The following is a 13,199-nucleotide window of genomic DNA, read 5'->3' as shown; positions in this document are numbered from 1 at the left end:
ACTAAGAAACCATTCCTGCCCCTGAGCTATCCAAGTCTCTGTAATGACCACCACATCATAGCTCCAAGTACGGATCCATGCTCTAAGCTCAATCCACTTTGCATTAAAATAAACACATCTCAACCCATTATTCTCAGTCTGATTGTATCCCTTCCCTCTCACACTGTCTCCAAGCTTTCCCTATATGTGAGCCAACTGCCCCTTCCTCTGTCTCTTCAGTTTGGTCCCCGCCCCTCAGCAATTCTCGTTTAAACTCTGCCCAATAGCCTTAGCAAACCTCCCAGCCAGGATATTGGTCCCCCCCCCCCCACTTGGATTCAAGTGCAACCTGTCCTTTTTGTACAGATCACGTCTGTCCCAATGATCTAGAAATATGAATCCCTGTTACCTGTTCCAATCCCTCAGCCGCACATTTATCCTCCATCTCATTCTATTCCTGTACTCACTGTCGCATGGCCAAGGCAGTAATCCCGAGATTACTATCTTTGAGGTCCTGCTTCTCAAATTCCTTCTGACCTCCCTATGGTCTGCTTTCAGGACCTCCTCCTTTTTCCTACCTATGTCGTTGGTACCAATATGTACCACGACCTCTGGCTGTTCTCCTTCCCACTTCAGGATATCGTGCATGGTATGCATGGTAGCAAGTAATAAATGACTAAGATTGTCCAGCACTTTGAGGTCAAGAACACCAAAGAGTGAGTGAAGTTATTTCTACTTGTCTCTGTTATAGAATATAGAGCATATAAACCTATAGCACATTGCAGGCCCTTTGGCCCACAATGTTATGCTGACCATGTAAGCTGCTCTAGAAGCTGCCTAGAATTACTCTACCACATAGCTCTCTATTTTTCTAAGCTCCAGGTACCTATCTAAGAGTCTCTTAACTAATCCTATTGTTATAAATTGATAACCACTTCTACTGAGATTACACTTTGTGATCCTGATTTCCACTATTGGAATTGCCTATATTTCCTTTCACAATACTATCATCCACAGCTTGCTGCTCACTTTCCCACAAATCCACTTTTTTCCTGGGGAAGCTCCACTAGTGCAAACTTCTACTTGGCTTCTGGCTCCAATCTAGTCAGTGATGTGATGTGGATGTGGTGGTAGAAGAGTGGGTTGGCAAGTTTGCTGACGACACAAAGGTTGGTGGTGTTGTAGATAGTGTAGAGGATTGTCGAAGATTGCAGAGAGACATTGATAGGATGCAGAATTGGGCTGAGAAGTGGCAGATGGAGTTCAACCCGGAGAAGTGTGAGGTGGTACACTTTGGAAGGACAAATTCCAAGGCAGAGTGCAAAGTAAATGGCAGGATACTTGGTAGTGTGGAGGAGCAGAGGGATCTGGTGGTACTTGTCCACAGATCCCTGAAAGTTGCTTCACAGGTAGATAGGGTAGTTAAGAAAGCTTATGGGGTGTTAGCTTTCATAATTTGAGGGATAGAGTTTAAGAGACAAGATGTAATGATGCAGCTTTGTAAAACTCTAGTTAGGCCACCCTTGGAGTACTGTGTCCAGTTCTGGTCGCCTCACTATAGGAAGGATGTGAAAGCATTGGAAAGGGTACAGAGGAGATTTACCAGGATGCTGCCTGGTTTAGAGAGTATGGATTATGATCAGAGATTAAGGGAGCTAGGGCTTTACTCTTTGGAGAGAAGGAGGATGAGAGGAGACATGTTAGAGGTGTACAAGATATTAAGAGGAATAGACAGAGTGGACAGCCAGTGCCTCTTCCCCAGGGCACCACTGCTCAGTACAAGAGGACATGGCTTTAAGGTAAGGGGAGGAGAAGTTCAAGGGGGATATTGGAGGAAGGTTTTTCACTCAGAGAGTGGTTGCTGCGTGGAATGCACTGCCTGAGTCAGTGGTGGAGGCAGATACACTAGTGAAGTTTAAGAGACTACTAGACAGGTATATGGAGGAATTTAAGGTGGGGGGTTATATGGGAGGCAGGGTTTGAGGTCAGCACAACATTGTGGGCCGAAGGGCCTGTAATGTGCTGTACTATTCTATGTTCTATGTTCTATGTCATAAGGTGGGTGTTGAGAGAGGACCCAAATGCAAGACACAGACACTAAAGTACTAGGGACAGGACTAGGTGTGTCAAGAAAACAAGGGAAGTCGGGAAGAAACGACACTGGACGAGACTAGGATACAGGGCCTGGGCTAGGACTAGACAAGGAAATCAGGATCTGGCCGAGGAACTAGGAACTTGGAACCTGGACAAGGACTCTGAGCCAGAGACTGGACAGCGACCCAGAACCTGGGTCTTGACTCTGGCTCGGACTCCGGATCTAGGTGAGGACTAGATATGGTAAGGTAACAGGACTGGACGTGGGGGCAGGATGTGGGACTCCTGTGCTGGATGAGGCCATGAAGCTCAGACTTGGACTTTGGAGACTGGAACACAGAGCCTTGGTCTTGGGAGACAGGAACACGGAACACAGAGCCGGGACCCCTCCTTGGGAACAGGACATAGGGCCAGGAGTCATGGAAAGCTGAACACAATGAGACGGTTCCCATCACAAGGTAGCAGCAAACGGCCAGGCCTACCTAGCAAAGGTGAGGACACAGAGACAGTTTCAACTCAAGGTAGTGGCAAACGGCCAGGCCTACCTAGCAAAGGCATGGACACAGAGACAGTTTCAACTCAAGGTAGTGGCAAACGGCCAGGCCTACCTAGCAAAGGCATGGACACAGAGACAGTTTCAACTCAAGGTAGTGGCAAACGGCCAGGCCTACCTAGTAAAGGTGAGGACACAAAAGAGACAGTTTCAAACAGCAAAAGACAGTTCCTTATCTAAACACAGCAAGGCTCCAGTCTTGCTCCAGCAGTAGAACTCGATGGTGAGAATAGCAGGCGAGGTTCCAGGCAAAAGTTAGCAGGCAAGGCTTCAGCCATGGGCTACAGAAAGAAGGGGAAGGGAAGGGAACAGTTCAGCCTCTGGGTAATGGCAAAGATGGCCTGACTTACCCCACAGAGGCGAGGACAGGATACTGACAAGACAAACCAGCACCCACACTCAAACCCAGGGCCACTTATATTCCCAGCCCCAATATGAGCATCAGATGCCTATGATTAAGCCCAACTGAATCAAGGGACAGCCAGAAGACCCAGAGTCCGGAGCCCACTGACCGGACCGTGAACCAGAATGCAGATTTTATGGACCGGACCATGACAGTTGAAGCTTAGCATACTACGGGACATTCCAGTTAGAAAACAGTTAAAGTTTACAGAATTCAGTCAAAGCACTTGCACAATCGTTCAGAATTAACTAGTATAAAACAGGATGACAAAAAGTTTTCAGTTCCCAAAAACATTTAAGATGATTATAGCATAGAAACACAGGAAGATCTTTAAACTAATGAAATACTTGTCTTATTTTTATTTTAAGAATGTAAGTCTCATTTACTTTATTAGCAGAAGATTCAGACCACAATATTTCAATGGGATAACTTATTGTATTTCTAAACACCAATGAATACAGCCAAGTTTAGTCAGTATCTGGTGAACTAATCAGTTGATCTCTATGCCTAGCAGTTATGCATTTGTGGAAAGAGTATTTTCAATGCAATGTGAAATGTATCTGATATAGAAATGTAACTTAATGACTTGTCAGAAAATCTCTATGTACAAGTAGATTTTTCAGATGCTATCTTGTCTAATATGAAGCTCCACTGACTTCAAGGAGACTAAAATGAGGTTGAGTGCAAAAGTTGAAAGCCACCCACCTGCTCAAAGCTTGCTTTGATCTTAAAGACTGGACTCTGACTGGTTATGTTGTTCATCTATTTTAGATAATTACACCGGACAACAATTTTTTTTGAAAGTTTTTCTTCCTCAGAATTTTTCTTTTGTTTATGATAGACCACCTGAAGCTGAACACAAATACAATTTCAGACTACTTGCATCAGGTAGGAATTTGGAAAAACAAGAAATTAACATTTTTTGAATATAATGAGTTTAATTGCACAATGGTGCTGATGCTTTTCAATAGTTCAACTAAGCTAAAAACGTTTTGTTGACGATTTTCATTTGTCCTCAGTATCTGAGGCTTCTCTTTTAAGTGTCCAACAATAAGTTCTCAAATGGCAGGGGTAGACAACCATGGCTGACAAGGAAAGTTAAGGACTGCATAAAAGCCAAAGAAAGGGCATATAACGTCTCAAAACTGAGTGAGAAGTTGGATGATTGGGAAGTTTTTAAAATCCAACAAAAGGCAACTAAAATGCCATAAGAAGGAAAAAGGTGAAATATGAGGACAAACGAGTCAATAATATAAAGCAGTATACTAGAGGTTTTTCAGTTATATAAAGAGTAAAAGAGAGGTAAGATTTGATAATGGGCCACGGGAAATGGTGATGGTGAGGTAGTAATGGGGGACAAAGAAATGGCTGATGAACTTAGTAAGTACTTTGCATCAGTCTTAGTAAGTACTAGTAGTCTGTAACCGTCAGGGAGCAGGGGTAAATGCCATTGCTATTACAAAAAAAAGTGTTAGGCAAACTCAAAGGTGACTAAGTCACCTGGGCCAGATGGACTATATCCCAGAGTTCTGAAAGAGGTTGCTGAAGAGATAGCTGATGCATTGGTTATGATCTTTCAAAAATCACTTGATTTCAGCATGGTTCTGGAGGACTGGAAGATTGCAAATGTCAATCCACCCTTTAAGAAGGGAAGAAAGCAAAGAAAGGAAATTATAGGCCAGTAAGCCTTACCTCCGAGGTTGGGAAGGTGTTGGAGTCCATTATAAAGGATGAGGCTTCGGGGTACATGGAGACTAATGATAAAATAAGTCAAAGTCAGCACAGTTCTGTAAAGGGAAATCTTGCTTGAAAAATCTGTTAGAGTTCTTTGAGGAAGTAACAAGCAGGGTGGACAAAGGAGAGGCAGTGGATGTCACCTACATGGATTTTCAAAAGGCATTTGATAAGGTGTCACACATGAGCCTGCTTAACAAGATAAAATCCTATGGCATTACAGGAAAGATACTGGCATGGATAGAAAAATGGCTGACAGGCAGGAGGCAGGGAGTGGGAATAAAGGGGGTCTTTTCTGGTTGGCTGCCTGTGACTAGTGGTGTTCCTCAGGGGTCATTACTGAGACCACTACTTTTCATGTTGTCTATCAGTGATTTAGATAATGGAATTGATGGCTTTGTGGCAAACTTTGCAGATGATATGAAGATGGGTGGAGTGGTGGGTAGTGCTGAGGAAGCAATGAAATTGCAGAAAGACTTAGAAAAATTGGAAGAATGGACATATAAGTGACCAGATGGAATACAGTGTTGGGAAATGTACGATGATGCATTTTGGTAAAAGGAACAAAAGTGAGGACTATCATCCAAATGGGGACAAGGTTCAAACATCAGAAGTGCAAGGAGACTTGAATCCTCATGCAAGACTCCCAGAAGGTTAATTTACAGGTTGAGTCTGTTTTAAAGAAGGCAAATACAATGTTGGCATTCATTTGAAAGGGAACAGAATATAAAAACAAAGAGATAATGCTGAGGTTTCATAAGGCACCAGTCTGGCTACACTTGGAGTATTGTCAACAGTTTTGGGCCCCATATCTCAGAAAGGATCAGGACTTTATCTGATATGGAACAGAACATTTAACCTAATTGCTTGCCAGGAAACCCATAAGTACAGGTGAATTGTCCAACTGATGTCTCAACCAATGCAGAACAAAGGCTATTGAGTACTAGCCTTGGCATTGACCCGCAAATCTTGTGAGATGATTAAAAGGCAAAGGCAGCAACTGATTTGATCAAAGATATTTCTGGAAAGAACCAGGCAAGCTGCAAGAAAAGCAATTACAGGGATGGAATTCGAAAGTGTTCAGTCAGAGAGATGGCATCAGCCAGGGAATCTGATTGTGCTCATCCAGAACTGTGATGTTTTATAACTATGTGCTCATTTCATTAAAACATACAAAGAGAGAGAACCCCTAAGAGAACCATAACCTTGTCATCCAGTTTGTAGGCTTGTGAGCCTCAATGACCCGGAGAGCTATGTTGGCTAGAGTCAAGGCCTTATGCTTTGGCTCTTGGTTGTGTCATCCATGCCAAACAGATCAAAGAGTAGAGGCCAGAGTAAGAGTGGTCCTCCAGGTTCGGGGGGTTCAGCTCTGGGCTAATAACCCTGACTGCTCAACAAAAAATTGTTCCGGAAACAGCAATGAAGCATCCTTCTATATCTGTGTGTGATGACAGACAGAGAGGGAGGACCTTCATTGCTGTCCTAAGCACTAGCGGCATACAGGCAGGATTTTAAAATTTAAAATTTAAAAAACTAGGGGATGTATAATAAATTGTAGGGAACAGGCACTTTGGTCCACTGAGTGCATGTTGACTATCTAGCACCTATTTACACTAATCCTACCCCAACTCATTTTATTCTCTCGACATTGCCATTGACTACCCCTCATCTACCTTCTAAGAGGGATTTATAGTGGCCATTTAATCTATCAACCTGTGAGTTTTTGGAACGTGGAGGAAACTGAAGGGCACATAGGAAACCCATATGGCCATAGGGAAAATAAACAAACTCCAAACAGATGACATCAAAAGTCAGGATTGAACCTGGATTGCAGCAGTTGTGGGACTGCTGGCTGTGCAGCCCAGAAGAAAGTGAAGGTAAATTGCTTTCTACACGAACTTCATAAGGAGGGTAACATGACCTTCAGTAAGATGGACAGTATCCTTCAATGTTTTGACTTAGGCCCGGTTGTGTGCCTAGGTTCTAGTGCATACAACACAAGAAGCTAATCTACAAGGAACTGAGTACCTGGGTGCTAGCTTCATCAGTTAAATTAATAGTTGCTTGACACTGACATTGAAGCAATGCAGCATATATTTGTAATAGATCCAGAAAAGAAGTTGGTTCTTTTCAAATTGTTTCCTCATCTCCTCTATGCCATTGCTAGTGGTTGGATTCATCTGTCAGAGCACTTAACTCTTCACCCGTGCCCCTGCCCAAGGCACCTCTTCTCATGAATAGACAAAACCCAATCTCCTGGAGCAATGCTACTGCTTTACAATGCTACTGCTTTACAATGGCCTGTGCCAGACAGCTGTTAGCCCTGTCAATGTTCTTGGCTTTTCATGGCTAGCTTCGCTCCTGCCAGGAAGTGGAGCTGTATATGAGCAGCATCTGGGCTGAGGATGGTGGAAACCAAGAGCCAGTGCATGCAACAACTTTGTAGCCTGTTGCCAGTCTATCCTGTCAATGGCCTTTTCCATTGTTTGCTCATCAGTCACTGAAGGTGAATGAGCAAGTGCAGCAGGCAGTGAAGACGGCTAGTGGAATGTTGGCCTTTATTACAAAGGGAATTGAGTACAAGAGCAAGGAAATCCTCTTGCATTTGTACAGGGCCCTGGAGAGACCACACCTGGAGTATTGTGTACAGTTTTGGTCTCCAGGGTTAAGGAAGGACATCCTGGCTGTAGAGGAAGTGCAGCGTAGATTCACAAGGTTAATTCCTGGGATGTCAGGACTGTCTTACGCAGAGAGGTTAGAGAGACTGGGCTTGTACACACTGGAATTAAGGAGATTGAGAGGGGATCTGATTGCAACATATAAGATTATTAAGGGATTGGACAAGATAGAGGCAGGAAATATGTTCCAGGTGCTGGGGGAGTCCAGTACCAGAGGGCATGGTTTGAGAATAAGGGGTAGGTCATTTAGGACAGAGTTAAGGAAAAATTTCTTCTCCCAGAGAGTTGTGGGGGTCTGGAATGCACTGCCTCAGAAGGCAGTGGAGGCCAGTTCTCTGGATGCTTTCAAGAAGGAGCTAGATAGGTATCTTATGGATAGGGGAATCATGGGATATGGGGACAAGGCAGGAACTGGGTATTGATAGTAGATGATCAGCCATGATCTCAAAATGGCGGTGCAGGCTCGAAGGGCCGAATGGTCTACTTCTGCACCTATTGTCTATTGTCTATTGTCTATTGTCAAATGCTCAGGTGATCTTTGAATCTTTGATTATTTTAATCTGACCCACTTGGAAACTGTGGAAGCAGAAATTATAAAAATGTAAATGTTTAAATTGATTATGTAAATTAATTAAAAGTTGTAATATGGATTAAGAAAAAGTAATAAAAACAAACATCTTTGTTGAAGGCCAATGGCCCCCTTCCAAATGAATGGGTTGGCTATGGCTGAAGTAATGACCAATGACTATAAAAATGCACTGGTTTGTACCTTCTTGTTTTATCTCCCACATTTATTAATTCTGAGCAGCAGCCCTGTTAACCACCAGAGACTGTCTCATCATGCATCACTAGCGAATGAAGAATAACCGTATAAACAAGCAACCACATTTCGTTTCTTGACACCATCCCCTCCTGTCTTATCAAGGTAACAAAGTGCAGCCTTCCATTCCTCAAAGTCTTAGCTGAAGGATGAGCAAAACTTTAGCCAATCAGATCGAGCATCTTCTGTCTTCCCTCTGAAAATGGAGACATCAGAATCAGAATCAGACTTTAATCGCCAAGTACCTATGCACATACAAGGAATTTACTTCCGGCAGATGTTGTCTCTCTGCTCATAACAATAATAATGATAAATATAAATGAAAATATAGATTATACATACAGGTAGTGCAATCCAAGTAATAGTTAGCCGACAGTTAACCGGCAGTTAATTGTTTGGAGCTATTCTTGGAAGAACTCAAAACATAAACTTCTTGTTTTCCAGCACATCTATCTGGTGACCATAAAAAGCAGCTGAAGCTCATATAACCACTGGCCTGCAAGAACTTTTCCAACCTCAATCCAAACCCAAAACTATACATGCTACCTCAGCTTCTTGACTTTATTCCATCCCAGAAAAATCCAATCATGACAGGAAACTCGGATATATTAATGCATGCTCCCCACAAGTCACCATGCAGTCAAAATGTATAACACAGTCAAAAAGTGTTATGACTTGACGAAACCTGTATGCAATTGAGACTGTACTTTTATGTATTTCATTCACTTAAATTATTTTTAGTATATATTATTGTTATTAGGGAGCGGAATATCACACTCAACATTTTAAGAACAGCTTTTTTTTCCTATTTACCATCAGATTTCTTAATGGTTAAACAAACATTACTTCCTTATTCCTCTTTCACACTATTTTTTTTATTATTGTAACCTGCAGTAACTTTTTTTATGTCTTGCGCTGTACGGCCGCCACAAATCAAATTTCATGACATGCGTCAGTGATAATGAACCTGATTCTGATGCTGATTCAGGATTACATACAAGATAACCTCTCCATTATATTTTAAAGGTGTAGGTGTATGTTGCTCAAAGGGTGGAATTTTCAGCTTCTGGGTATGATATTCTACTTGCGGCTAACTGTGCTCATGTAACTCTGCACAGAGGACGAGTTATCTGTTGCTCAGCCTCCTACACTTGTGCCCCCATTCTGTTTTCTGTGATTGTGTTTCCTCAGCTTTTGTCCATACCCTTGGATGCCTGATGTTGAACAAAAATTTCAATCAGTTATACACATATTTTTCTTATTCTTGGGAATTGGGCATTGCTAGGAAATGCAAAACTGCAGTGCCGTTCCCCTGAGAATATCATTGTCAATTAGTGTGTATTTATTCTATTCCAACTCCCCAATTCAGCCTTCCAACCTGTCGGTGATTTATGCCACACATGTTCATGGGTAACAAATCAGAGTCATGCTCTGCAGATAATCTAGTTTTCCATTTTATGAGAGTGTAGTGTGAAACACGAGCCTTTTCTAGGCACTATTAGAAAGTTCACCTCTCAGCGGGTGAGAATGGATATTTGCTTGGCGTTATTGTTCTCTAAAGAGTCGGAGAAATAATTTAAATTCCTACCCAGGCTTTGGAATTCCTTTAAGACACAGTGCCTGAGTCTGCAATCAGATGAAACAAAGACATCGTTTTGTTTTGAGTGATTGTTTTTCCTGTCATTTAAAGTTCAACTTCATGTATATTTGCGTTCATTAAAATTAATCTGCATCTATTTTTTATATTCTTGTTGCCTCAAGCAAATTTCTTTATTTGGTGTTGTTAATCTTGGTTTGAAATGTTATTAAACTTTGATTTTTAATCCATGTTCTCAGCTGTTTATCCAGATTAATTCTGTACCATTTTATGGTGCTGGCCCAGAATGACGTTCTGAACTCTGCCATTTATTAGTCAACCACTTTGCTCAGGTTCCTCACGAGATGGTGCATTTGAAAGCAGGGAGAAAAAATTGAATTGTGTGATATCATTGTGGTCTGAATTTTTAAGTGGCTTAATGTTCAAATATTAATCTGTTTAATTCTGAGAGGATATAGAAGGTCATAACATGCAGTATCAGCTCTCCTAGTCATCAAAACTTGGCAAAATGGTTTAAAGTCACACTGGCCGACCCGGGGAAATAGCAGCCAGGGCCTGTGTTGTGGGCACAAACCCAGCAACAAGATGGCAGGAACTGTAGGGCCTGATGCACCATCAATAACTCACTCTGAGACGTAAAAGCGAGGTATCGGCTTTTATTGACTGGAAGAAGGAACAAGCAGTGATTGACCACCATACTACATCCTGGAGACAGAGAGGCCGGGCTCAGACCTCCATCACCTTTATACAGGGGTCTGTGGGAGGAGCCACAGGAGCAGTCAGCAGGGGGCGTGTCCAGACAGGTATATGTAGTTCACCACAGGGCCCATCCAGTACAAGGAAAAAAACCTTAGCACAAACCCCAGGGCAGACATCCCTGGCTTTGTCCTCCCAGCCTGTGGACATGCAGGCACCTTTTCCAGAATGGGGGAAGCTTAACTGTCCAAAATATAGCCGTGATCATGAATGCCAAGCCTCAACAATGGATTCTGATCCTCAGACTTTCTGATCATGTCTTAAAAAGGAGGTGAAAAATATTCATTTTGAACAACACTGCAGGATATATATTTGAGAGTTGTTGTCAAAGAATATTTGTATCTAGTTATGCTCCTGTGAAATTCCTTAGCATCAAAAAGGAGCTGCATAAGTGACAAATATTTTAGATTCAGTGCCGATCTTTCTCTGAGAGTTTTACTAGTGTAATTTCAAAATGCATATCACCTGTAGAATGTCAAATGACAAAAATGATGACTTGAACATGATCAACACGCACAACATACTGGAGGAACTCAGCAGTCTGGGCAACAACTAGGAAAAGAGTACAGTTGATGTCTCGGGCCGAAACCCTTTGGCAGGACTGGAGAAAAAAAGCTGAGGAGTAGATTTAAAAGGTGGGGGGGGAGGAGAGAGAAGCACAAGGTGGGAAGTAAATTGATAAAGGAGATAGAAGGCCATGGAAGAAAGAAAAGGGCAGAAGAGTGACAGAGGGAGGTGATGGACAGGCAAGGAGATAGGATGAGAGAAGGAAAAGAGGATGGGAAATGGTGAAGGGGGAGTTGGGGGGCATTACTGGAAGTTCTTGAACATGATATTCACCATCAGTGGTAATTATCATAATGTATAGATATGTTCGCAAATCTATTCATGTGATGCTGAGGCAAGCAGTTAATATATTTCACCTTAATGGATGATAGGGACAAGACATATGACACAAGTCATTAGCTGCTTAATATACCTTCTCCCAACTTCAAAGTTCAAAGTAAATTTACTATCAAATACATATATGTTACCGTATACAACCCTGAGGTTCATTTTCTTGCAGGCAATCACAGAAATCGACAAGAAATACAACAGAATCAATGAAAGACTGCACCAAACAGGATGAACAAAGACAACAAACTGTGCAGATACAATTAGAAAAATATAATATTCATAAATAAATAGGCAATAAATATCGAGAATGTGAGATAAAGTTTCCTTCAAAGTTGTGGGAAAAGTTCAGTGATGGAGTGAGTGAAGTTGATTGAAGTCATCCCCTCTGGTTCAAGAGCCTGATGGTTGAAGGGTAATAACTGTTGCTGAAACTGGTGGTGTGGGCTCCTGAGCTTCCTGAAACTTCTTCCTGATGGCAGCAGCAAGAAGAGAGCATGTCCTGGATGGTGTGAGTTCCTGAAGATGGAAAGTACTTTCCTGCAACAGCGCTCCACACGAACACGCTCAGTTATTGGGGGGTGGGGTTTTACCTGTGATGGACTGGGCTGTGTCCACTACTTCTTGTAGGCTTTTCTGTTCAAGGGTACTGGTGTTTCCATACCAGGCCACGATGCAACCGGTCAATATACTCTCCGCTACACATCTATAGAAATTTGTCAAAATTTAGATGACATGCTGAATCTTTGCAAACTTCTAAGAGAGTAGAAGTGCTGCCGTGCTTTCTTCATCATGGTGCTTACGTGCTGAACAGAGGGCAAATCCGCTGAAGTGGTAACTTGTATTCTAGCTTAAAAGCAATATCACAATATTTCTTGATGTAAGGTCTTGATTAAGGATCCTGATGAAGGGTCTTGGCCTGAAATGTCGACTGTACTCTTTTCCATAGATTCAGCCTGAAATGCTGAGTTCCTCCAGCTTTGTGTGTGTGTTGATCACAATATTTTTAATGTGGCTCTGCACATAGTAAAGATAAACACTACAAATTATTCCTAACTTCATTTTAAAACTGCTTTGCATTGATTAGATTTACAAATAAACATACCCAGTAGCCACTCTACCTAGGAATATGTTCTCTGAGTGAATGTGTGTGGTTTTCTGTTGCTGTACCCCATCTGCTTCAAGGTTCGACATGGTGTGCTTTCAGAGAGGCTCTTCTGCGCGCTACTGTTGTAATGTGCGGTTATTTGAGTTACTGTTGCCTTCCCGTTGGCTGGAACCAGTCTGATCATTCTCCTCTGCCCTCTCTCATTAACAAGAGGTTTTCACCCACAGAACTGCTGCTCACTGATTTTTTTTTTGTTTTGTTTATTGCACCAATTTCTGTAAACCCTAGAGACTGTTGTGAATGAAAATCCAAGGAGATCAGCAATTTCTGAGATACTCAAACCACCCTTCTTGGTACCAGCAATCATTCCATGGTCAAAGTCACTAAGATCGAATTCCTTCGCCGATCTGATGTTTTGTCTGAGGAATAACTGAAACTCTTGTCAATGTCTGTATGCTTTATGCATTGAATTGCTGCCACATGATTGGCTGAATACATTAACAAGCTGGTGCACAGGTTTTTCTAATAAAGTGGCCACTGAGTAGACAGAAAGAGAGACTTGCATCATGGAGATCTATCTGCA

The 13,199-nt window shown here is 42.2% G+C and overlaps 1 protein-coding gene across 7 annotated transcripts in view; it reads left to right on the top strand.

Moving 5' to 3' along the window:
- The window catches only part of ppp1r1c (protein phosphatase 1, regulatory (inhibitor) subunit 1C), a 109,478-nt gene that overhangs the window by 24,468 nt on the left and 71,811 nt on the right, over positions 1-13,199 (top strand). For 2 of the 7 annotated variants that reach the window (XM_073047074.1, XM_073047073.1), the window contains exon 2: positions 3,871-3,917. The exons of the other annotated variants lie outside the window; for them this stretch is intronic. In XM_073047074.1, coding sequence (XP_072903175.1) covers positions 3,871-3,917 — 47 coding nt within the window. The remainder of the gene's footprint in view (positions 1-3,870; positions 3,918-13,199) is intronic. 7 annotated transcript variants of the gene reach the window in all.

The sequence above is a fragment of the Hemitrygon akajei genome, chromosome 5 (assembly GCF_048418815.1).
Source record: "Hemitrygon akajei chromosome 5, sHemAka1.3, whole genome shotgun sequence".
In the NCBI taxonomy this organism is placed as follows: domain Eukaryota; kingdom Metazoa; phylum Chordata; class Chondrichthyes; order Myliobatiformes; family Dasyatidae; genus Hemitrygon; species Hemitrygon akajei.
This window is presented reverse-complemented; position numbering and strand designations above follow the sequence as displayed.